The sequence below is a fragment of the Eucalyptus grandis genome, chromosome 2 (genome assembly GCF_016545825.1).
Source record: "Eucalyptus grandis isolate ANBG69807.140 chromosome 2, ASM1654582v1, whole genome shotgun sequence".
Lineage (NCBI taxonomy): Eukaryota > Viridiplantae > Streptophyta > Magnoliopsida > Myrtales > Myrtaceae > Eucalyptus > Eucalyptus grandis.
In genome coordinates, this window is record NC_052613.1 from 55,286,140 (window position 1) to 55,311,658 (window position 25,519).

The window sequence follows — 25,519 nt, forward strand, 5'->3', positions numbered from 1 at the left end:
CGCCTCTTGTTGAGACCGCGGCCGACAGAAAATACAAGTGATAATGGAGGATTTTGTACGCTATCCTTGAATAATGATGCTAATCATCACGTTTATAGCATTTCGGACCATGAAATTCGTTTTGTATTCAAAAGGTGGCGGCGTCGACCGAAGCCATTCTAGCTTTATTCTAAAGGAAGGACCTCTTCTTCTTAGGCTTCCTTGATTCTGGGCCTGGTGGTGGTACTAGGCGGCTTCCTACCTAAGTTTTTCTTCTTCGTATGTGTCAAACGCAGGGCAACTTTGACGCATTCCCAAAATTATTATCCTAATACAGGCCCCACCTGTGGGAGAGTGGCTGTCATCGAGCCAATAGGATCCCACGTTTCTGCAAGATCGGCCAATAAGATTCCACGGTTCTGCAAGATCATCACGATATAAATTTCTCTGGCAAAAGGAAAGAAATGAACTCACGTCACGGCACAAGAAAGAGAGAGCAAGTTTTCGTCCTCCCTATTCATTTGCTCTCTCTCCGTTCATCTTTTTTCAGGCTTATCATTCACGCCTAACTTTGATATCTGACCCTACAAGGGCGGGCATTTCATTCAACCTCCTCTGTGATGCTCTCTCGCTGCTTGATCACCTCCTCCCTCTCCTTCCTCTTCCTGTTATTGGAGTCCCACCCTCTCAAGATTCTCTCCTCGTGGACATGCGCCTGCGCCTCTCTCTTCCGCAGTCGCCACCCTAGTCCCAGTCATAGTCCAGTTCAACCCCCGAGATTGTCGTCCTTGAAGGAGAAGATGAGTCCAGCTCCAGAACCAGGCAATGCAGAGGAGTCCCAAGGAGGAGCGCCGTCGCTGCTCGACTTGCCGGAGCTCGCTCTGGAATACATTCTCGAGAAGCTCCCCCCAGAGGGGCTCTTGAGCATGTCTGGGGTGTGCACAGCTTTGAGAGATAGGTGCAGGAGCGACTATTTCTGGGACAAGCACATGAAGCGGAAGTGGGACAGAGTGATTGGTCCATCAGCTTATAAGGTGTGGCAATTGTGCCTTTCTCCTAGAAGGGATAACGGTGATTCGAATCAGGGGAAGCAGAAGGGGTTGCTGAGGTTGTTTTCTCTTGTTTGGCCCTGTTCATGGGCTGGTGAGAGGATCAATATCGGTCAAGACCAGACATGCTCTCTGCCTTATGATTCATCGGTCATGTCTTGGTATATTGCCCTTGAGACTGGGAGGTTCTGGTTCCCTGCTCAAGTCTATAATCGCGAGGTATTCCACGCTGCTTTTATATATTTTTCATGATCTTCGTCTGGTTTTGATTTCGAAATATCCAAGGTTGTTGATATACTTGAGTTTGCTGATGCAAATCTGTTAGGTTCAGTTCTCTTGCTCATTCTACTCTTCTTCTGTGCAAACTTCTGTCCTGTTTTGCCCTGCGATTCAGTTGAATCTTCTGCTCTGTTTTCTTTTTTGATCTTCTCTGAGAATTTTTTGCTGTTGCAATTTATGCAGAATGGGCATGCTGGGTTTTTGTTGTCTTGCTATGATGCTGAGCTCAGCTATGATTTTCGAACCGACACCTTCAGAGCCAGGTATATTGCTGATGATACCTCCCTTCAAACATAACCATGAATCGTTCCAACACTTGCTGAATTGACATATTCCTACTGTATTATACTAGTATGGGTACCATCACAATCTTGTTGATTTTCGTGTTCCTGCAAGATTTAATTCCTCAGTTCATTTAGAGGCTTGATTGTTTGGATCATTTGGAATTTGGTTCTTCAGGTACCCCCCACATGGCAGGAGGGCGATGGCGCTGGAGACCGGGGTGACGTGGGAAAGGCTGAGGTCCCCTCAGGTCGATACTTCTCCACACGACCTTCACTTGTCTGATTGTTTGAAGGATCTCTGCCCCGGTGACCACGTCGAGATTCAGTGGAGAAGAAACAAAGAGTTTCCATATGGTATGCTGTTTCATCACAAGCTGTAGTTTTTCAGTCTCGATGCATCGACTTTCTGCTGAGAAGCTCGATCAATATTTCAGTAGATTGTTCGGGGTCGTTCCATTTGATCATTCATTCTTTTCTTAAATGGGTATTTGTCACTGGGACTTGAAGTAAACATAGATTTTGGAAGAAACATACGACAAGAAAAAAGTAATCCTAATCCTAGCTAGTACACTTATTGAGAAGCCAAGGACAAACGAGTTAAATGCACGTCTATGCAGTGCCAAACTCCAAAGAGGACCTATTCAACCTTCATCGTGGCACCACACTACCCCTCACCTGAAATTGAAATTAAAATTAAAATTCGTTGTACCTAATTCTGAGATTACTAGCTCTTGCTGGCTTGGGTCCTTCAGGCTCTTCCAGTCTAAAATTTTTATGATTAGTCAATGCAGTACGACATTCAACTGCATCCTGTCTTTCCCGAGACAGATTCTGAATGGCAATGTACATGACTGGATGTCGTTACGCGTATTGCAGGTTGGTGGTACGGCGTCGTCGGTCATCTGGAATCATGTAACAGGAACGAAAGTTACTGTCGTTGTTCTAGCAGCGGTGAGTTCATCATTTAGCCCTCTTTTTTCTGCAGTGGAACTCGATTCTTTGCGTTGTGTTGGCACAATCAGCACCAGAGACCACCACTTCTCAAATTGACCCCTTTTGAAAACAATATCTAGAAAAAGAAACTATAGACCGAGGCAGAGTTTTCAATGAAACCATTCATTAAATGTGAGAAGCTTTCAAAGAGGTGGATGAGATGATGATCATAAAGCTAGAACTTTCAGAGAAATAGACCGATGTCTCGGCTGCTCCGGTAGCTTTCTTGATTCCCCAGCTTTCCCATGTATGGACCACCCTCCCTTCTGGGCTAGTTTTGATTGGTGCTCTAGGCAAATGATTATCGGTGTGCCATGCTTTTCACCAACAACGTGATAAGTTGTGTCTAAGTGGAACATTAATGGCCGACCATGATGAAAGATCTCAACCTTTTTTCTCTCTTTAAGGCTCTTGTTTCTACTCGAAGTTGGAATCTCGTGGCTTTGTGGGGTTAATATTTTAATAATGATCGGTATAGTTCTCTTCGATGTACCGGCGTCATATGCCATCTAAACGGATCCTAGGGCGCTGATTCTTCCTCATAAGATCCGATACACAGCTAAGAACACGAGAGAGTTGACTGCTCTTCGCCAATTCACTATATTCACTAGGCATTTTTGTAAGAATTTTGGTCACCATAGACAAAGGATGCGTTCTGGGTCGAAATGCATTAGAGGAATGTTTTCCTTGGAAACCACGATTGCTTTCATCAATCTGCTTTACAATGATGTTCCGTAAAACATTACCCACTTCATCTGTTAGCTCTTTATGGATGACCTGACAGTCGATTGATGATTTGGCAAACAGGTGCTGTGGTTCTGGAATTCAATCAGTATTCAGCAGGGTCACCGTGGAGCCGCACAACCATAGACAGGAGAAACCACAGGGAGGAAGGAAATGAGGTGGACGGATTTTATGGAGGAATCAGAAAGCTCAGGACCGACGACGAGATTTCCGCATGGAAGCGGCTCTGGCCAACTGAGCTATTAGAATAGGCTATGATCCCAACAGCCTGCTTTGAGCGCAGGGCGAGGATAAATTTGGAACAGTTTCCCATTCAAGAGGAGCTCTGTTGAATCTTTCACCAGGCGAAAGTGGCTGGATAGAAGCTGATACTCAGTCGGTTGGATGAATGTGAAAGTCTTTTTCCCCCTCTCCACCTGTGATTGAAGATTAATTTACATCTCAGCAATTCTGACGAATCGCTTTCTTTATTATGTACAGATGATATGGCATATACAAATGAAGGTGTCAAATGTGACTTTTGCCTACTCTTTGAACATCTGCTTGTTTCAATCCTAGAAACACGAATCAACCTAGCAATAATTGAACCAAAAGAAATAGATGAACGGTAGGGGAAGTGAAGCTTGAGCAGATATAATTGATGAAAGGCGATAGTACCTCTCGTTCCTCCACTGTAATGGCTGGGCTTTTCATACATTGACAGGAGAAAAATACCTCTGAGAACAGTTCGTGGCGAGGGAAGTAATGCGTTTTTGTCGAATCAACAACTGTACGGTGTTCCTACTGAACAGGAGACGATGTTTACCTTGAACTGAGGTGCGATTGACAACACCAAAGAGCACATTCAAGATGACCATGGATTCGCCCAGAGTGCTCCTGAAAAGCCTCACAGAAACTTCACTTCACATGCATGGAGGTTTTGACCCCATAGCCCAAGCAAAGCAGCATTCTGGGTGGTAGCGGACAAGCGTCATCCGACCTGCCGTGCTCACTTCTTTGCCCTCGCTGCACTGGCCTGATGGCTTCGACCCGGCTGACCCAAAGCTCAATCTTCTCAAAATGTTTGGTTTCCTCACCGCTTCAGCTGACGGAGAATCTCCCCTCTTCTCTTTTGTCCAGAGCTCTCTCCCCATGGACGTGCTCCTTAGGAGGAACTTCTTTATCCTCTGCCTATTAGATTGTCTTGTGAATCTAGCAGACCCTCCATTTTCTTCCCCCTGATCTCTTGTGCTTATGACTTCAGGTCCTGAGAGAGCGGTGAAGGCTGGCTTGCATGGACTTGCATGGTTGTCCATCTTCACTAGCCTCACTCTCCTTGCAAATTCCACTCCCCTTGGCTCTGCCAATGCCAGCTTCCTTTGCCTCTGCGAGGTACAGAATCAATTTCTCCACGTTACTTCAGAGGCAGTAAGGATATTGGCTTATGTAGTGGTGAATGAAAATCACATTCGAAGCTAAAATAGTCTGACACGACAAGGAATTCCAAATGAAAGTCGATCCATTTATGCAAACTGAATGTTTTTAATCATATTATCACATTCCACGTGATGAAATATTTCGTCATTAAATTGAAAAGTTAGCTGAGTTGGTTAAAACTCAATACCAGATTACTTTTGAGGGGTCAGCAAATCCGAGCTCCTACAAAGGCTACTTTTCTATGCTACTGCCAGGGGCCTCTTGTAGTCAGAATTGCCTGATTATGGCGGACTTGGGCAATGTCGTGAACCGATTACACTAGTAATGCTTGGACACCTAACTTGATCTAAAATGAAAAATCTTGATGTTTTGATCTGGTTAAACAAAAATTCGAATACCTGTTTTTCTTCTTCAGGGGAGCCCGTTTGGCTGGTCTCGTCGTGGGCCGGGCCGAATTGCTCCACGGGCTCCACCTTCTTTTTAGCCCTCCAGAACTGCGCGCCGGCTTCGGCTCTCTCTTCCCCGACGCTCCCCTGCCGAGTCCACCGAGTCGACTCGCTGGGCCTCATCCCCACCGCCTTGTCGCCGTCGCCGCCTGCGCCGCCAAATCCCCTGAATGGAGACAAAGACCTGCTCCTCCGGCGGCCCGAATCTCTCTCCTCTGCCCTCACCCTCTCTAGCGCAACCTCGAACGGGTCGAAGTTGTCGTCCCACAAGCTCCTCTGCCTCGCGAGCCTCTTCCTCACGCCGGCGTAACGCGGCGACGACGCCGGAGAAGCCCCCGGCGTCTGAACCCGCGACCCGTCGGCGCCGTCGTTCTGGAGCCGCGGCGGGAGCTTTAGCGGCTTGACCTTCCAGTCGCAGAAGAGCTCGTCCGCGAACGCCATGCAAGGTGGCTCACGTGGCCTCTCTCGCGGCTGCGGCTCTTCTCGCCGCGGATGCTGCTGTCGTTTCACGGGGTTCTCAAGAACGATGTCGGCGAAGCGGCGGCTGGTCTCGAACTCGAAGTCGCCGCCGTCGTTCGAGGAGGCTCCAGGAGTGGGGGGCTCGGTCTTGGGGCTCGCGGGGGCACTGTAAAAAAACAGTGCTTCGAAGCTGCAACCGTCTGGGCTTGCGGGAGCGCTCAGATGGGTGTTGGAGGCGGCGGCGTGAGAAACCATGATCGCCATTACTACGATTTTCTTGAAATTTTCTCGGCTGAGAAATTGAGGAGGGAAAATGAACGTGCCGAGTATTGCAAAGAGCTTTGGTTTGGAGGCCAACTTGGGTCTTCAACCCTTTTCTTAATCCTGAATTCAGGGGAAAAATCTTGGCCTAATATAAGAGAGAGTTTTCGTGTGCCTGCTTTTGTGGCCAAAGCAATCTTCAAAGTTTTGCATCGTAAGCTACTGCATTACTAATAAAATTTATGTTTTTGTGGTCCGAATAAATACTAAGATTGATTTATAAAACATAACTGGTATCCGATTAGCCGGATCTTTAGTAGGTTTACAGCATATAATTTATTTTACTCCATGTCCACTCGAAATCTGTCGCATTCCTCGGTCTCATTCTTATTCTGTAGGCCGGTTCAAACAATCGATACGATTCCTCGTGATTGGAGGGTTCGCGTTCGTCCATGCCATGGAAGTCGCAGAGGGAAGGCCTCTGTTTTTGGCCTTATGCAAGCGCGCGGGTGTGCCGTGATCTTTCTTGTGTTCTAAGTTCTGACTTTATGGGTCGAAAACGACATGGAATTGTTCACGCCAACGCAATTTTTATATCTCGGGTTGGGCGTGATTTGCTTTATTGGTCTCTTCCGTAGTGTTGCGATCTGTTGTTGATGTCGGAGAGGTTGAAGATGCGAGGTTTCGTAATTCTCGCGGAGGACGCAAAGATACAAAGCAGGAAACGCCAGGGGACGAGTCCTACCGGTTGGAGCCAGGAGATTTGCCAGGATGAAATAGGAAAGGAGGGGTCGAGACAGGCTTCCGAGAGAGAACTGACGGCAGCAATGATCACACACCCTCTTCAGCCTACTGAAAGTGCAGCCGAGAGGTTCGAGAAAGCCACCAGAGGAATTTGACTTGATGGGATTCTCTTACAGGCTTGTGATCCTTATCTGATCCATTTACAAAAGTTACCAACTTCATAATCCAAGTTATTAGCCTACATTGGAAACCTTGCTGACCGATATAATGAGAAATGACCATCATGGAATTCTATCTCATGAAGACGGGAAAACTCAATTTCTGTTTGCTTCACGAAAATCACAAATATTTCGTAGCCAAAAACTCAGCAAGAACTCTCAATGAGTGCCATTCCTCTTCTTAGCTTGATAAACACGCCAAAGCTAATGCAAAGAAGTCAAGGGTGTAAGAGATTTCTCCCATTTTTTAATTTCCACGAGGAATTAGGAAAAACTTAGTCGTTTAATCTAATATAACTTGTTGTGGGATGTTCACGACGTGGCATGCATACATGTAACCCCATAGACAAGATAGAATTTATATCATCAATGTTGTCGTGTGATGGCTTTAATTTTTTTTTTTTTTTGACATGATAGCTTGGTTTAAATCTTATAATTTGGAATAGATTTGCTCTATCACACCCCCTCAAGTGAAACGGTGGCGAAGTCACTATGAACTTGTCACGTAAAATAAGAAATTGGGATTTCCATAAAGGCTTTGTCATGACATCAGCCGTTTGTGCCTGTGTAGGAATTAAACTATTAACTGCTTCTTGTTGATTAAATCACGAACAAAATGATAGTCAATTTCCATGTGCTTGGTTCGTGCATGAAAGAGGGGATTTGTGGCTAGATAGATTATCCCTACATTATCACAAAGAACAAGTGGTGATTGGTGGAGAGTGTATCGAAGATCTCGGAGGAGTTGTAATAGCCATGGTAATTTAGAGACTGCAATAGCCACCACTTTGTATTTTAATTCAATGCTTGACTAAGCAACAATAGGTTGCTTTTTAGAACTCCAGGATACCAAGTTAGGACCAAAATAAATGTAATAGCCACTAGTATACTTTCGGTCATCAGAACAAGCAGCCCGGTTAGCATCCGTAAACACAGTGAAGGTCAGTTGGCGCATAGGCCACAAGGTAATCCATCACGAGTAGTAGTTTTGAGATAGTGCAACATTTATTTGCTAGCTGACCAGTGATCCATGGTTGGACAATGCATAAATTGATACACTTTATTGACAGCAAATGATAGATTTGGCCTAGTAAGAATGAGGCATTGCAGTGTCTGAGACACTGTACTCCTATATGTGGAGGCATCATTCATTGGTTCACCACTTTGCTTCGACAACTTAGAAGCCGAGGGAGCCATAGGTGATGGGCAAGGTTTTGCATCGGCCATGCTGTGCGAGTGAGAAGAGTAGTGGGAAACTTGGATTAAGTGAGGGACAGCCCGATAGAGGATCCGTAGGCTTCGATACTAGGATTGTAGGATAGATTTCCCAAATCATTAATTGCAAACTTAGTGCCAAGTCGAGTGATTAATTCAGTGATGGAAGAGGTAGAACTCCTAGTAATGATAATATTGTTAACATATATTAAAAGAAGTAGAATATGGTTAGATTTAAATTGAATGAATAATGAAGAGTCAGTAGCAGAGGTAACAAACCCGATGAATAATAGGTATGAACTTAGCTGAGAAAATCAAGCTCCATATAGAGCTTTTCAAAAAAGACATAGATGGCCAAGATAATGTGAATCAACAAATCCTAGGGGTTGCTTCATATAGACTTGTTCTTTAATGGGTCAATGGAGGAGTGCATTCTTGATATCCAATTGGCATAGAGACCAATTATCTATAACAACTAAGAAGAGAACAACTCGAATCGTTGTCGGTTTGATGATTGGATTGAAAGTTTTATCATAGTCTAAGCTAGCTTGTTGAGTAAAGCCATTCGCAATAAGTCATGCTTTGTATCTATCAACGGAGCCATCATTGGTTTTTAGTTGATAAATCCACTTGTAGTTGACCACATCATGGAAGGATGATGATGAACTAGTTCCTAAGCGTTATTTTGAATGAGAGCATTAAATTCACTGGCCATAACTTGATGCCACTTAAGGTCTTTGTTTGCAACACGGGTGGGTTCACTTGGTGTCAAGCTTAAGTGAAAACAAGAATACATGAGGTGATTAATGGATAGAAAAACTTTTGATTTATGAATGTTATTTTTTAGATGAGTGACCATTGGATGGGTAGAACTTCGCAATTGAGGTTGAGAAGATAGTATGAGTGGAGCTTTTGGAGAAGAAGATCCACATGGAATTGTGGAAGTAAAAGATTGTTGAAGTGGTGATGAGGAATTACCCTTGATGTTAGATGGATGTAATGGAATTGATGTGGTAATGGACACCCCTTGAAGCTGTGGGGGCTTAATAAAGGGATAGTTAATGCAAGCAAGGGTACTTGGCAATGGTGATGACAATTGACTAGATTCTAGTTTAGCCAATGGGAACAAGTGCTCATGGAAAATCACATGGCGAGAAACATATCTTCGGTTAGTGCTGCGATGCAGACAACGATAACCACGGTGATGAGTAGAATAATCAATAAAGGCACATTGCATTGTCATATTATCAAGTTTATGGCAGTAGAAGGGGGCAACCAAAGGTAGCAAGCACATCAAAAAACATGCAATTGTAAATAATCAGGTTTCTAGCCAAACAATTTCTCATAAGGAGACCATCCACTCAACGTCGTTGTAACTATGCGGTTAATCATTAAGACTGCAATGAGGAAAGCATCGGCCCAATATAGATGAGGAACAAAAGCTCAAGTAAGCAATGTGATGCCAAATTACACAATGTGATGATGCTTGTGCTCAACCCGACCTTTTGTTCATGTGTGTGTAGGCATCAAAGATGATGTAGGATGTTGCGAAAACGAAGGTAAGGATCAAATTTCTTATACTCACCACGTCCATCAGTTTGAAGGGCATTAATCTTGCAATTAAAATATTTTTCCACTTGAGATTTAAATTGCACAAAAGTAGAGAGAGCATCATATTTCATAGTAAGTGGAACAAACCATGTGTATCTACTATAAGCATCGATAAAATGATATACTAATGAAAACCATTCATTGAAGTAATAAGAGATGGTCCCCACACATCTAAATAAAGTATTTCCACGAGAGCATTGCAAGTTGTTGATGATCTAGTAAAGGGAAGAAGACATGACTTGCCTAAGCGACATGATTCACAAAACCTAAAGGAGGAAAAAGGAGATATTGACATACCATACTTTGAAATAACTGAAGAAGTAACATGGGCAGTCGGATGACCCAAGCGCTCATGCCAAATAAAAGTAGAAACTCGTTCACCAATAAAGCAAGATGGAGCTGGCGATGATTTATATGATTGCAAAGGGACCTCATTGGTGGTATTTGCATTATTAAGATAATAGAGTCTATTCTTATTCAACCCTTTGAGCGGGAGGTTCTGAGGATCAATCCCTAACACAACAGAAAGTAGGATGAAATTCAAATACCACATCGTTGTCTTTAATAAAATGATAAATATATAATAAATTCTTTTTGCTAAATGGAACATGATAAACATTCCATATTTTAAAAGAACTTGTAAGAGAATGTAAGATTGAAGAATCGAGATGTGATATTTGCAACCTGATTTGTAGTATAGATTTGATCTATGCCAAAATAGTTGGTTCGAATGTTCAAATTTGCTATGTTAGCTGTAAGATGATGAGTGGCGCCAAAGTCTGGGTACCACTATGGGTCAAATGACTCACTAGTTGAAAAGGCATACGTTGCAGATGGAGAGCCGGTATTGGCTTTATAACCATGATTAAATTGTTGGTAGCATTGAAGAGCTAATAACTTGCACAACCACAAACTTGATAGATAATTCAAGAATGAGTGTAAGTACTATCATAAAAATTGTGACCATGGCCTTAGTCGCGTCCTCAACCATTTAAGGGAGTATTTAGGTCATCGGATGATTTGATGCAGCATTCATAATTGGAGAAGACTCTATTGGAGATATAGTGATGCGGCTTTGAAAAATAACTTCCTAATAAGACTGAGAAAGTCATCAAGAGGTAGTTGATAAAGACAAGATGTGACTAAGGCAACAAATGCATGATACTCTGAACCCGAGCCACCAAGAATGTTGAGAATTAATTGGGAATTAGAGATGGGATGAGCAGTTGCAAAAAGTTAATTTGCAATGTTCTTAGCTTTTTGAACAATGCTTTCATGGAAAAAGAGCCATTCTTTAGAGATCGAAGCTAATACTCTAATTATATTATGTGGGCTTGAGATTGAGGAGCATAAAGTTTTTCAAGCGAAGTCTCAAGATCGATAATGTCTGAGAAAACTAATTCAATAAGAGTCGAGAATGCAACAGAGGATGAGTTGACCTTGATAATGCCTCGCAATATGATCCGAGTTGTTCGTCATAGTATTAGGAAGACATTGTAATGAAGAAGAGAAAAAAATTGAGAAGCTCTAATATTATGAAAGATTAAAAATTTGAATTTGATCATACACTCATCATTGTGGAGATTTATATTTTATATATATATATATATATATATATATATATATAATATACGGGAGCGGGAAAATCACATTTGAAAAGATTTTACAAAAGATAAGAATCCACAATATTATCATAGATTGAGGAAAATATACTCTATAAATGGAACTACGCAAATCAAGAAAGATCGAGTTTATCTATGAGATTGGCGCAAATTATGGAAGAATCCTATGAGATTTTCTCTATCAAAAAAGACTATTTGATGTTTTTGGTCCTTAATTAGTTGGAAAAAAAAAATGTTGATTTGCGATGAGGTTTCTTATTTTCCTACTCTCCTTTATGGCCAAACAAGGATAGGATTGCGCTTAGTGGGTAATTTTTGCAAACATTAAATTCACGCAAGTAATCTAATTATATTTTTAGATTTTTTCAATTCATTCTTGTTTTCATTTTGGAGAAATTATTGAGAGAAATAATTACATAACAGTTTTTAATTTATTGTGAGGATAATGGTTTATTATGGATTACAAAAAATTAAATAATAAATAATTATAAAGTGTTGTGAAATTTACGGAGAGATCCTGAGTTCGAATCGCTGCGTCGTCTGCCATGCGAGAAAAAAATCCACGACTTATCCGGGGCAGCAAGGATGATGGTGACTCTATTGCTCCTTCAGAGTTTACTTCGACGCACGGAGGTTTTTTGGGTACAAAAAAAAAATTGTTGTGAAATCCACTCATTCAAAAATTTATAACTAATGACAAATTATTATTATCATAGTGCCAAAAAATTATCATACTAGCAAAATCCATTTATAAATCATAGGGGTTAATATGCTCTCCATCATTAATCACATAAATCTTGCTTAGCCTCGACCAATCAGTGACCGCCACGTGAGGCTAGAGACCAAGCGTGCGGCTACGGACTAGGGGCATGAAAATGCCTCTCCGACCAGCAGCTACAGCGGAGAGACAAGACGGTTGAAATTTCGGAAACCCGCGCCTATTTTCGGTTCCTCGTATTTTCCGAGCAGGTTTTTTCAGACATGCGAACGCAATCCGAGAACGGCAGACACTCCCGGGCACTGTAATGGAAGCCCTCCAAGTCAAGCCCCGCCAGCAACGACCAGCCGTCCAGCTCCAGACCCATCTCATGAGCCCTCCCCTTCCCCTTCGCTCTCAGGCCCAAAGTCTCCTTCGCCGCCGCGCCCCGCTTCGGCTCGCTCTTCTGTTCCTCCGCTCCCGCCGCGAATCGGCCTCAAGTTCCGATCTTGGACGCGCCCACCTCGCGGAGTCCCGATTCGAGGAAGCAGGGCGTTGGCGGGAGTGGGAATGGGAATGGAAATGGGAGAATTAGGGTTAAGAGTAAGTCCGCCGCCGATGCTCAGCTGAAGCAGAGGTGGTTGGACTCGCTCACTTGCCCTGTCGCCGCCAGTTCCGGGCAGGTGGGTTGTGATGGAGGTGGCTTGGGCTCGGATTGGGTTATCGGCATCGACCCGGATCTCTCGGGTGCGTTGGCGCTCTTGAAACCTGACGAGTCCGGGTTTTCAGCTCAGGTTTGGGATTGTGAATGGCCTTTTCATCGTGCTCTTTTGTGCGTTCTAAGTTCTTTTCTTGATTACTGAGTGCGCGGCTGAGTAGGTAGTTGATGTAGCCTCTATCGTTTTGACTGCACGAAAGAGTGCTCTTTGAGGTCCTAGGTGTTTGATGGATGGACAATATTGGGTTTTTCTCTAGAATTTCGGTCGTAAAATATCAGGTTATCGAGTTTACCATTAGACATTAAATTTGAAGATTTTACGTATTTCAGAATGATGTCTTGCTGGAGTGGCCCCTTCATTATCCAAGAAAGAAGGGGTTCTGTTTTTGTTGGTGATTGGTTGAAGCAATATTGTGCAGGTTGGGCGAAAAGCCTCCCGTAGGAGGCATTGTGTTTACGTTGAGCCTATCGACGATAAGCTTTAGAGTAGAAATAATGGGGCAATATATGAGAAGCTGTCAATTGCATAATGATTTTGCCTATCCGATCTACTTTATTTTTCCATTTTAGATGTAATTCCTTAGCTTCAAAACGTGCATAATTTGTCTATCCTAGTCTAGAGAGAGACTGCACTTGATCATGACTTCTTCAAACTTATACTGATCCTTATTCTTAAGCTAGAAATTTTAATTGGTATAGGTGTTTGATTCTCCTGCTGTTCCAGTACTGGTTGGTAAAAGAACTCGAAGGCGATTGGATCCCAAGTCTATTGTTCAGTTGCTTCAGAGCTTGGATGCTCCCATTGGTACTTTTTTGAAGTTTGGATCCTGCGTTTCACTTTCTTTTATCAGTGAATGCTGCATCTCACTGTTCGTTTTGTCATCTAAAAGATTAAGTTGTTAGCCTGTTGTGTCAGCTTTTTGTTGGGTGTTGTGGTAGTTGTTAACTGGTCATACTGTGCTTCATGTTGTTGTTGTTAACGGTTATCCCCATTGTCTTCTATTTTGCTGGTCTTGGGCTGGCTGCAGGCTGTATATGATACCAGTTTGCATATTAAAAACTCTTTTGGACTTTATAAGTAGTGGATCTGCTTGATATATAGAACTTTGTACAGTATAAATAAGAATGCAAACTGTTGGGAGGCGGACTAGTGAGATTGGAATGGTCGGAAATGCATATGAGCTTTTATTTATGCTTCCACTTGCATGGTGGCTAGATCCATATGAATTGAGTATCTTTAGCTTGCATTGTTGGTCCAAGAAATCATTCTGGAAGTGCAATTTCAGGGCTGATCATGTTTCTCCTGTTTTGGTGCTAGGAGATCAATACAAAATATATCACTTATTTCCTTTTTCCCATATAATCATGAGTTTCGAATCAAGCCATCAGAAAGGAACGCATTCATTTTCTTATATACATTGTTCTCCCCTTTAATTGAAGGTCACTGACTTTTGGAGCTTTTTAAATTAGGGACAAAGGCATACTTAGAACAGTCAATTCCATTTCCTAACGATGGTAAACAGGTTAGTCTGAATAAAATTGATTTTCTGATCTTTTTGAGATGTTTGTATGCCTACTCACCAAATATCATCCGTCTCTTCTTTCATTCTTCTCTTGTGGCTGCATTTACATTGTGGGAGAAGAGTTGAATTGAACTAATATGTACTGACCTTGCCTTGTGTCTTGACATTTGGGATCATTCACATGAATTTTAATGCACCATGGCTCAGTGCAAGGAAGTCTGCATTAAAGATAAAAAGAAAAAAAATGCTTATTAAAGATGCACTTTCGATCTGACCAAGAATTTAAAAAAAATGAAAAATAAAAAATCTGATCAAGAATGACCCATAATTCAGTTATTCATTCTATCGGGCTTTGAGTTTGTAAACAATTGTGAAGTTCATGACTGTAAGCAAGTTGCATGTCGTCATTTGGAGAAAGGTGTACGTGCCAATTCTTCCAATTATTTTGTATCTTTCTAATCTAGTGCACACACTTTTTCTGAGTAGTTTTTTGTATCATACCGGCAATGTTGTCAGAGCGACTGTTGTTTGCGCATAGAGGAGTAAGGTGATTTTTCTTAAGTATTCTCTTTTTATGGTTTTCAGGGATGGTGGAGTGGAGGTTTTGGATATGGCTTGTGGATTGGAATCTTAGTTTCGTCCGGATTTTCTGTGGTTCCAGTTGCATCTTCACTGTGGAAAAATGTATTTGAGCTCTCTGGGAGTGGCTTGACAAAGGTAGGTTTGGTTTCAACTCAATCACTGATATAAAATTACATGCTAGTTTTGTTTTGGGAAGTTGAGCCTGTGAAAAAGTGTCCATCTTCTCCTTACACGCAGGTTCTAGTTTGGCATTCCAGATTTTGACACTTAAATAAATCTATCTCAAGAGTAGTTAGATTCTGTAATGTTGATACGGTGACTCTACTGGTCAGAATATTGATGGCTCTCTACTAATACGCAAGTCTAACTCATAGTAGAATCATCTTCTCTGCCAATTCAGTTTTGGCTAGTTATCTTGTGAGAAAGAGCCCCCTGGTTAGCGTTCCATGTTTCAGATGGATGAAATCGTGGCTCATATTAGCTGTGGCCCCAATGAATGGATTGCTGTATTATATAGAAGTCCCACAGTGAATCAATACACATGTGACTTTGGGTTATTCTGTCTCCCTCATCATTGCTTCGTCTGGTGGACTGAGTTTTTTTTCCTTTATTTTTTTTTTTATAATCACCTGAAAGTATTGTGGCAATTTACTTTATTGAGATGTTTAGTTGGTATGCTCACCTTGGAGATGCTGATTGGGACAGGATGACAGTCGGAGGGTTGCATCAAGTTTGTTTCCTTCTTTAACTGATCAACTTAAAAGGAAGAAAGACCATGGTAATTGATCTTTTCCTTATTTTCTTGTTTTCTTCTTGGTCGTGCCCTACAATGTTCGCATCATATTACTGTGTTGAGTGACATGAATGTTTTCAAAATATGCCAAATGGGAATTTATTCATAATTATTATTTAGCTGGAGCCACGGACTATGCATTTATGGTATGGACATTGGGTTTTTTTAAGGCGTGGGAATTTGAAACATAGGAAAGCTTATCTAGCCTCAGCCGCCATTGGAGAAATTCGTTTCTAGCAAAACTGTCACGATAACACACTAGTGGTTACTTCCCGATAGCCTAGTTTAGTAGATTCAGTCACGGTGATCTACTGAGTAAGTTTGATAGGATTTGTCTGAAGCATTCTCTTGATTTGCCACGATGCAGGTAGAGCCGAGGCTCTTCTTATTGCTGCCTATGGGAAAGGCTTGAAGTTGAAGTCAGATTCATTATGCATTGTTGAGGAACTGGTCTCTTAGCTTTTCTCTTGGTCGCTCTACTTGTTTTCACCAATTCACTTTTCTGGGGGAAACCTCAAAGAATACTCTTACGAGCGAGCAGATGAGTCCGGTTAAGCTATTCCACGGGTCAGGATCTTCCTCCAAACATGATTTAAGAAGCTCCAAATTTCCACACCCGAGATTGAACTTCATCGGGAGGCGAAAGACTAGACAAAGGTCAATTCCAGAAAGCCAGTTGAACACATCGCTTCTCTAGTTGTTCTTAGATCTTGGAGTATTTAGATCACCATAGCAATTGTTCCAGGACGTGTTCGCATTTATACCAAGCCAACGATGTAAATATGTCATTTGAGGAGGTAGAGAAGCTGCTTGAGGCTTTCAGTTCGTGGCTCATGCACAAGTAGGAGAGCTGATGTTCGGGATCAGAGGTGAGCGGTCCTAGGTTTTGTCCAAGTGGAACTTGAAATCTACCCATTAGAATAGGTTCTCTAATTTTTGAACTTGAAAATTACTGTGTAGGAACCTATAATGTACTCGTCATAGGTTTTTAAGGTCTGTTTCAGGATTTATCAAGGTTTCACTTATACTATTTATTAAATGATTATAATGAATTATCATTTTGAATGATCACTATTGGTTACAATCCATTGGTTACTAATATTTAGACACATGGAGATTATGAAATATTAATAAAGTTATTGATTATGAATAACATTGGAAATGAAAGTTCAGATTAGTGATTTTCAGCTATATATTTATTATTGAATGTCATGAAATGCAATAAGATCGCTCGAAGACATAGAATAAAAAAAACACAAATTTAGTTTAGGTTTCAAATTTTCAGATTTCTGGGAACCATGCTCACCCTTATATGGGACAGGTGGATTAGATCATTGAATTGGAGGTCAATGGGCTGTTGAGTCGGTGAACAACTCAAGCCCATCTCCAGATTCATGGGTTTTTCGTGGTCGTAGCAAACATGTACAACCGACTCCAAAACTCCACAGCAGCCACCCACTTGGCACAGACATTCCCGAATGATGTTCGCGTGGGTGTCGACCGCGGACGTGTAGCTGTAACCCCCTCTCGCTCTTTGCATCGGTGATGCCGACTACCACAATTTTTTTCTGTAACTTGGACGTATCGTTCGAGACAGCTCCGCATGAATGATTTGGCCCACGTTACACGCTTTTACAAGGTCCAGAAGTTGGTAGGTGATCAGGAACGAACTCTCCCATTTTGTGAGGCGTGCATCTGATGTGAGACGGAACAACGAGTGGCGTTGGTCACGTCTCTTTTAGTCTATAGAAACAGGTCCATTTCTCGGTAAAGTCACCTCGAAATCCCTTCATTCGACCAGTGTCACGGAATTTCAATATGGAAAACGATTCAGTCTGCCGAAAGAGATGGCCCGAATTCGCGCGAGACTGACGGCTTGCTTACCGCCCGCATTTTTCCGAGAGCATATCATTACTCATTCCGACGGTTCACCAAATCTTTAATCACCTATCGGCTGGAGCGAAACCTCCATGAAATGGAATAAAACACGATAAAACCGTGAGGATTGTCCACAGAAGAAGCCAGGAGAAACTCGTGCGGTGGTTGGGAACCGAGTCCCGTCGAAGAGGCCCCGCCGAGGCCGGCCACGCCGGGAGAGGCGGGGCCGTTCGCGCACCTGTCGCCTTCTGATTGGAAGACGCTCGTCGCCTTCTGCATCCACGTCGCTGTCTTCCGGACGCGGCAACTTCTAGAGCCATTCGTGGTAGGACGGCTTCTTCCACGCCCATCGCGAGCCCCTTCAAATAAAGGGTCCACTTGGACTCTACATTCGTGTGGCTCTCCCTAATGTAGCGCCGAACATCATAGGATATTCATTCGGCGTGTCTAAAAAGAACCACAAAAAACTTTTTAAAAAATAATAAAAAAGGGATTGTCTAAAAAGAACCACAAAATAAATGCAAGAAATTTTCAGACTCCTTTTTAAGTAAGAAAAGAAAATAGTGGCTTGCAGCGGTAGGTTCGATAAAAACTAGAAAGAGAAAGACCTACCAGTCTAGTCCACCTAGTCAGAGCGACATGGCCGGCGTGAAACTTAGTGCATCTAGAATCAGAGAACTCCAAAATTAGGGGGGCATTGGGATCCTGGAAGATTCTGTCCTAGGATCGCTATCTACATGAACCTATTTTGGTCGTGGTCAACGGAATTCAACCAGAAGTAATTCTCCTCAACTAATTTAACGAACCGGCTTGATGAAATCGCCTTTTCCTTTTTCCTGACATCTGGAAAATAAAAACATGTGGTCAATCTCCGCAATTCATGAGTTACGTCGTCGCACGTTGTCGAAAGGATGAGCTTCTCATTCTATTTTTCGAGCGTTTTTTTAACATGCACTTAAAGAAAGAACCTTCAGTAGTAATTTGAGTTATTTCATCTACTTTTTTTTTTTTAAAAAAATTTGGCGTGAACTTTTGTGATTGAGTTCAAAATTCGATTTAAATAATTGACCGGAGCCTTCGGCGATTCTATTTGCAAGTCTAAAATCGACACTAAAATGGAGGATGATCACTAAAAATTTACTAAACTTCACACTCACATATTAAATGCCCATCCACACTTTCTTGTAACTTGTATTTGAGTTTTGTCATTTTTCATATTTATTTACATCCTTACGACCCCACTTATTTATACAAATTGTACTTTTTTTTCCCAGATCGCCATTCCAAAAAACCTAACATGCACTTCTCTCTCCTCCATTGTCTCTCTCATATCCCATCACTGATCAGCCACTGTTAGTCCTAGCCCCCTATAATGTCTAACCGTCACCAACCTCCAACTCTAGCTAGTGACAGTTGCCTCCCATGGCAGACCTACGAGTTTATGACAAAGCTTGAAAGGAGTTTGCTCATACCAGCTGATTTCATTCTACATTATTTTAGATAATTTAATTTTCAAGATATTGATTCTGTACAACACGAGAATGATTAATGTATTGTAACCTTTAAAGTTTTCTTAATATATCACTTTACAAATACTCCTACGACCTTCTTTTACAAAATGCAAACAATAAAGTTTTAGCCTTTTCTTAAACTGGCTCCAGAATAGGACTGGTCGAACAAATTTGTAACACCAAAAATTGAAAAAGAAATTGCTCCCGCGCGTGCAACGGAAGTGGAGAGGAAGTCAAGAAATATCAATGAATTAATTAAAGAATTAAAAAAAGAATGTGGACAGAGAAAGAGAGCCAACTTCATTAATAAAAATAAATAAAATAAAAAAAGATTGCGGAGAGAGTTTAACTTCCAACTGAAAACTACCTACCACCCTTCTCCCACCATCTTTCCCACCTTCTCTGTTTCGGGGCGATTCAATTCATGTCTGTCTCTCTACCTTCTCTCTCTCTCTCTCTCAACGCCCACACTCAAGAATTAATTCTCTCTCTAAAGGGAAAAATAAAAACAAAGAAGGTCTAGAAAGGCAATTCCCAGATTAACATCTTCCACCAAACACGAACAAAAAGGCTTTTTGAACGACTCCGTCACGTTTCTTGACCTTCTCTTCTCCATCTTCTTCTTCTTCTTCCATCTAACACCACGCCCAATCAAAAACTTAGGACCTTTTCTTTCCTATTTGGCTGTCCACTTGATTGGGTTCCCAGAAAAATTCGATCTTTTTCTTCTGGGGTTTCTACATATCCAACAGAAACCCTTGCTTTGCCTCGTTTCGATTTGGTACTTTTCTTGGTCTTCTCTGCTTTTGATTTGAGTTCTCTTTAGTTTGTTTTCTGTGAACTTTTTACTTGCTCTGTTGGTTGATGAGAAAGCGAAGAAGCAGATGCTAATATGAGAGCCAATTGCCAGTTGGGGCTTTGTGATCCACGCTAGGAAGCTAGAGTAATGAGTGAAAGACAATGCTCTTAGATCAGTCCAATTTGGCTGGTTTTGTTGTTCTTTTTGACGAAACCTTGCGACTTCGGAGTAATGTGTGATCTGTTGTAGTTCAAAAGTGGCATCAGTGAATGATGTGTAGCTGTTTTCAGATGCTCTTGTTCATTTTCTATCAAGTCACCTGCAGTCATGTCTCAATAAATTGCTGAATTTACGGAGGAAGCACGAACCTATCTTTTACCAAAGAAATTTCTGAACACCGTCTATGCAAAAATTGTTTGCCTCATTATTGGTCGAGGAGTTTATGTTTCGCATCAATGCCGTCCCACCAGAAGGTATCTGTACTTTGATCTGTGAGCATTAATCCTCTGGGGGTGGCTTAGATTCAACGACATATTGGTCACGAGTTTTGATGCTTACACTGCACGGAAGTTTGAAAGCTGCTTATCAGAACAAAAGATGGTAACTGGAGGGAGCTAAAATGATATTAAAGAGAAGCATAATGTGGTCCTTTTTAGATGTGCGCTAAATGTATTGAGTAGCCGATATTTGTGTTGTCCGACTCTGTTATCTTGGTAAGCTGAACAACATGTACTGTAATATACGTGAACTAGAATCTGGTATTCTAATGGTTCAGATGAATCTGATACTTGTAATCATTATGCAGGATTTCCAATTACTTGTGTACCCGTTTTCACAATGTCGAGTTTGGAGGAACCACTTGGTCTTGACAAGTTGCCCAGCATGAGTACTATTGATAGGATTCAGAGGTTCTCATCCGGTGCATGTCGACCAAGAATGGATGATATGGGAATGGGGAGTTGCTGGATTGAAGGAAGGGATTGTAGCTCATCAAACAGTTGCAGGTATTCTTTTGAATTGCTGAAGATGACCAACAAGCTTAAGCTGTCTTCTCTGTTTCTTCTGATAGGATTTAACCCGGAATTTATTAATGGACTTAGGAAATGACATGCTTGTATTTGAAGGGTTTGTAACATCTTTTCCTTTTCCTTTGGTGACGGCTTAACAAAAATTAGATCATGAGCAATGGGCGACCCACAAGTCCTCTTTTCTGTAGTTAAGAGTGAGAAGTGCATTCCTGTATTTTAGGTAACATCTAAGGTGCCTAAAATAGTTCATGCTAGATTATGGGAGCTTGATTCTAATGGCTTGGGAGTATCAATCATGAAGGAAGAAAAAACACCTTCTATTTGGGAAATTTGGGAAGAAAATCCTATCGAAATTTGGGATAGTCATTCTTTATAAAATAGGTAGCTGATATTGAAAGCTGACTTCTTATTCTTCCATTCAGCAATGATTATGACGAGTTTACAGAAGACTCATTCCCATGGACAAGACATACCCGAAATGGGTCCAAAAATGACTCCTACGCTCGATCTTCAAATGGAGGCAGGAAGGACTTGGTGGCTGGCAGTACATGTACTTCCTGGTACTTCCCAGACCATCAGTATAGATCCAAGTGTGATGAAAAAAGCATGCGCACCACGTCGAACAAGGTGACCTACTGGCCACCCACATGCTTATAATTTTTTTTAGCATCTAAGTTCGAGAGAATCTTTCTTTCTATTGTCAGGTGTTGGTCATCTGAACATTGTCGTGCTTAATCAGTTTTTGACAGGTATTCCGAAGTTTGTGAAGATTGTGGAAGTAGGTCCAAGGGATGGATTACAGAATGAGAAAAATACGGTGCCTACCGCAATTAAGGTGGAATTGATACGGAGATTAGTGTCTTGTGGGTTGCCTGTGGTTGAAGCCACAAGCTTTGTATCACCTAAATGGGTTCCCCAGGTTAGTGGGCTTCTCGATTCCAAGTGATGCCATAATTTCAAAGCATTCCTTGTTGAGAGCCTCAATGTCCACAATACAGGAATTACTGCAATATTATCTGTAGTTCTAGTTGCCTGTTAGTTCATAAACTCCATTAAGCAGTGATGCGTACCTATGATCCTACATATTTGGAATGAAGATCAGTCAAAATGTTTAGAGCTCATTGATTTTCAATTCTGTGAAGCTTTCTTACGCATCTTCCTGAAAGCCTATTTATATTTGTCTAATCTGTGAACTTGGTTTCAGCTGGCGGATGCAAAGGATGTAATGGAAGCAGTACACGATTTGGAGGATGCCAGATTGCCTGTTCTGACCCCTAATATGAAAGTAGGTAGTCATGGGCTGAATCAAGAAATTATTTAACATTATGCTACTTGAATTAAAAGATGTATCATGGATATTTGTCCTATATAAATTGGCACATCTTTTTCAGGGATTTCAAGCAGCTGTAGCAGCTGGTGCTAAGGAAGTAGCAGTGTTTGCATCTGCTTCCGAGTCCTTTTCAAAGTCAAACATTAATTGTAGCATTGAAGAGAGTCTTGCACGTTACCGTGCTGTTGCTCAAGCTGCTAAAGCGCTCTCAATCCCTGTCCGTGGGTAAGTGCTCTCTCTCATGTGTGTGCGTGTGTGAGAAGCCACACAGCACAATCTGCAGATCTCCAGAGTATTGACTTTTATTATATTAAAACTGTGATGTTGTGAGCAGTTCCCTACCAGTATGCTTGTGTCTCTTTTATTCTATTGAAACTAGATACAACCTTACGAAGCTTTATATGATTGCTAGAGTCTAAACTCTGGTAACAAAATTGGTGTACCAAAGAAAATTTTGCTGTCTGTGAATTATGTCGGTTAGATGATAATAAGAGCAAATCCCTTCGTTAGGACTTTTGGTGATTCCCTTCTTGGAATGCTTTGGTTTTCTACTTACTCCAGTTGTGCAGGAAGGAGGATGCTGGAAATTGACAATGTTTTCGGCTGCATTATTAATACAAAGGGGAGAAGTGGTGGAAATAATTTTCTAGATTTTGTCCTTAAACCTTGTTTTCTTGATATTGTCCTAAAAACCTGTTACTAGGTGTGAGACTTATTTTTTCAGGGCTGATTTCAATCCCTACTTGGGTGTTTGTTTGAGTGATTGTATCGTTTCCTTTTATCTACAATGACATGTTGCAGCAGTTCACTTCATCAGGCTTTGGCTGTTCAATTGAATGAGCTTTTTGAAAATCTGTAGGTATGTCTCGTGTGCCATTGGATGTCCAGTAGAAGGAGCAATTGCACCTTCAAAAGTTGCTTATGTGGCAAGAGAGCTACATGACATGGGCTGCTTCGAAATTTCCCTTGGAGATACAATTGGGGTTGGTACTCCTGGTAATTTTCAGAAGCGACAAGTGCTTGTCCTCATTATTTAGCTCCAGAAAGTTTTGCCTAGGATATACTTCTTTTCGTGACATGATGCATTTAAGTAAAGTCTCTGGGTTTTATCTCGATAGAAAGCTTTTAGAGATGTTAGAGAGTCATCAGTTTTAGTTATGTCCAGTAATCAACAAAGATGTACTTTTCCAACAAGCACATTGGATGAAGATGAAAGTGTGATGATTCGGTGTTCTTGGCATGTATTGAAAACCTTCGACTATTCACTTCCATTTGTCTTACCTTCATTGCTCTGCTCGATGAAAGCACATCATTCTATCTTTTTACTCGGTGAATATTCAAAATTCGTTTAGTGATTAAGATGCTATGTTTGTTGAGGACACTTGTTCAGTTGATTAAATGCCTTAAAGTTATCCCAAGTAACATCCAATTTCTGGAGAACATGACAGTTTGTGAAGCTCTTTGATCTTTGCTATTACTAATCTTTGCTATTTTTTAAATTAAAGGGAGTTTCCTTTATTCACATTCTTTTAGTCTAAAGCAGTTGTCCACATGATTTCAACTTTCCATTGATCTTCTTGCTTTCGACGTGTGTTTCAGGAACTGTTGTTCCAATGCTTGAAGCTGTAATGGCTGTTGTCCCAGCTGACAAACTTGCTGTTCACTTTCATGACACCTATGGGCAGTCTCTCCCGAATATTTTGATATCCCTCCAAGTAAGTTGCTGAAAAACCATCTTTTGTCTTGCCTTTGATCTTCTAATACGCATATATTATGCCCAAAGCGGCTTACAGTCTATCTTTATTCTGTTTATCATTCCGTCTATGCCGAAAATGGAAGCTGTCTTTGCATGAGTGGTTTTCTTGCCAGCGAACTTTCTTTGAATTTGGATCTTCCTGTAATTTTATGGCCTTTCACTAAATTTGGAAGACCGCTTCTCTATTTGAATGTGATACCCGGAGCATCTTGGTATACATATGTTATGGATCTTCCTGTAATTTTATGGCCTTTCACTTGAATTGGATTGCTGCGGTTTCTTAAGCATTTTCTTTCATTTCTTTTTTCATTTTGTAGCTCATTTTCGATAATGCGGGTCCAATTGAATAATTCTGGTTTCATAGTCTTATAATAAGTTTCTCAAAAGAGGACAATGGAGAGTCTCTCATCTTGATGCATAATTTCACTCTGTTCCAGCATATTAGTATTCAGTCATTTTTTTGGTTGAATATTACCTCGGAATGATATATCTTACTGAGTTTTTTGCTGCTTAGCCCCACGAGAGACCTTCGTGCTCAAGATGATATTTGTTTTCTAATTCTTGCGCTGAACTTTGACAGATGGGAATTAGCACAGTAGATTCCTCCGTTGCGGGATTGGGCGGTTGTCCCTATGCGAAGGGAGCAACAGGAAACGTTGCAACAGAGGATGTGGTTTACATGCTCAATGGGCTCGGCGTGAAGACCAATGTGGACCTTGCAAAGCTCATGAAGGCTGGAGAATTCATAAGCAAACATTTGTGCCGGCCATCTGGTTCAAAGACAGCCGTTGCCTTATGCCGTGCTACAGCAGATGCCTCTAAGATATGAAGAAATTAAAGTGCTATGTTTTTCCATATCATTTTCTTGCCCAAAGCAAGATAATTTAATATATGTATTCTGGTCAGGATCGTATACTATCTCACGTCTAGAGAAGTGTAGAAGAAACTGGAAAGTGTATTTTTCGATGATGGTCGATATAGATGATTCAACATCATAATCTAATTCTTTGTTCAACTCAGAAACTGAGATAAAAATATCCCAAAGCTGATTTTCTTGGATCTGTCCTTGCAATTTCAAATAATTTGTAACGGCAACCGGATGTGTGACCTTCAACCAGAGATAAGAGTAAGTTGCAAACTTATTATATCAAGTTGGGCGATGGAAATGTAAGGAAGTCAGAGACGAAAGAACATGCCAAAAACTTGATAGCGATAACATCATGACTCGTTCAAATTTGTTAAACTTCATTTTATTAACTCAGTCACAATATCACCTCATTGAGACTTCAACGGAGCCCCTGAAATTGTTTTATGGGAGTAGTTGAATTTCCAATGATAGTGGGTGGCACCATGACCTTGACCAGTTAAGCAAAAAAGAGAGAATAAAAAGGCGAAAGGAAAGAGGTGGTGAAAAAGGAGACTGATAATTGCTAGTCCACCAAAGATGCATGTTCTTTGCCCTAATGATGCCTCAGGGTACTCAATTAGCCACATTGTCTCATCTCACCTGTGTCCTCCCCTCCCGGTCAAAGCTATTTTGGGCACTCATGAAATCCATCAAGATGTGTTTCACTGATCTGCCCC

The 25,519-nt window shown here is 41.4% G+C and overlaps 4 protein-coding genes across 7 annotated transcripts; 3 read left to right on the top strand and 1 right to left on the bottom strand.

The window, feature by feature from the left end:
- Positions 1 to 434: 434 nt before the first annotated feature.
- LOC104433890 (F-box protein At2g32560) lies at positions 435 to 4,856 on the top strand. Of its 2 annotated transcripts, XR_005548632.1 has the most exons (6): positions 435 to 1,247; positions 1,491 to 1,570; positions 1,767 to 1,945; positions 2,468 to 2,542; positions 3,392 to 3,718; positions 3,809 to 4,856. XR_005548632.1 is itself a non-coding variant. In XM_010046782.3 (5 exons), the coding sequence occupies exons 1-5, from the start codon at positions 600 to 602 to the stop codon at positions 3,577 to 3,579; spliced, it is 1,170 nt and encodes a 389-aa protein (XP_010045084.2). In that variant the 5' UTR covers positions 435 to 599; the 3' UTR covers positions 3,580 to 3,855. The 2 variants fall into 2 exon arrangements, 1 of the variants encoding a protein (XP_010045084.2); XM_010046782.3 differs by having other exon boundaries at positions 3,392 to 3,855.
- Positions 4,198 to 6,176, bottom strand: LOC120290888. Its single transcript, XM_039307612.1, has 2 exons — positions 5,143 to 6,176; positions 4,198 to 4,692 (listed from the first exon to the last, which is right to left on the bottom strand). Exons 1-2 carry the CDS (start codon positions 5,911 to 5,913, stop codon positions 4,231 to 4,233), a joined length of 1,233 nt encoding a protein of 410 aa, XP_039163546.1. The 5' UTR covers positions 5,914 to 6,176; the 3' UTR covers positions 4,198 to 4,230.
- A 5,689-nt stretch (positions 6,177 to 11,865) lies between these two features.
- LOC104433892 (Holliday junction resolvase MOC1, chloroplastic) lies at positions 11,866 to 16,704 on the top strand. The gene is made up of 7 exons (XM_010046784.3): positions 11,866 to 11,953; positions 12,414 to 12,811; positions 13,435 to 13,540; positions 14,206 to 14,258; positions 14,844 to 14,975; positions 15,546 to 15,618; positions 16,001 to 16,704. Exons 1-7 carry the CDS (start codon positions 11,866 to 11,868, stop codon positions 16,090 to 16,092), a joined length of 942 nt encoding a protein of 313 aa, XP_010045086.2. The 3' UTR covers positions 16,093 to 16,704.
- Positions 16,705 to 19,406: 2,702 nt separating this feature from the next.
- On the top strand, positions 19,407 to 24,958 carry LOC104433893 (hydroxymethylglutaryl-CoA lyase, mitochondrial). 3 transcript variants are annotated; one of them, XM_010046785.3, is made up of 9 exons: positions 19,407 to 19,803; positions 20,627 to 20,825; positions 21,272 to 21,476; positions 21,589 to 21,768; positions 22,054 to 22,134; positions 22,241 to 22,404; positions 23,039 to 23,175; positions 23,779 to 23,894; positions 24,516 to 24,764. In XM_010046785.3, exons 2-9 carry the CDS (start codon positions 20,659 to 20,661, stop codon positions 24,762 to 24,764), a joined length of 1,299 nt encoding a protein of 432 aa, XP_010045087.2. In that variant the 5' UTR covers positions 19,407 to 19,803; positions 20,627 to 20,658. The 3 variants fall into 3 exon arrangements, with proteins under 3 accessions (XP_010045087.2, XP_010045088.2, XP_039163728.1); XM_010046786.3 differs by lacking the exon at positions 19,407 to 19,803 and adding an exon at positions 19,833 to 20,534; XM_039307794.1 differs by lacking the exon at positions 19,407 to 19,803 and having other exon boundaries at positions 20,659 to 20,825; positions 24,516 to 24,958.
- The last annotated feature ends 561 nt before the right edge of the window (positions 24,959 to 25,519 follow it).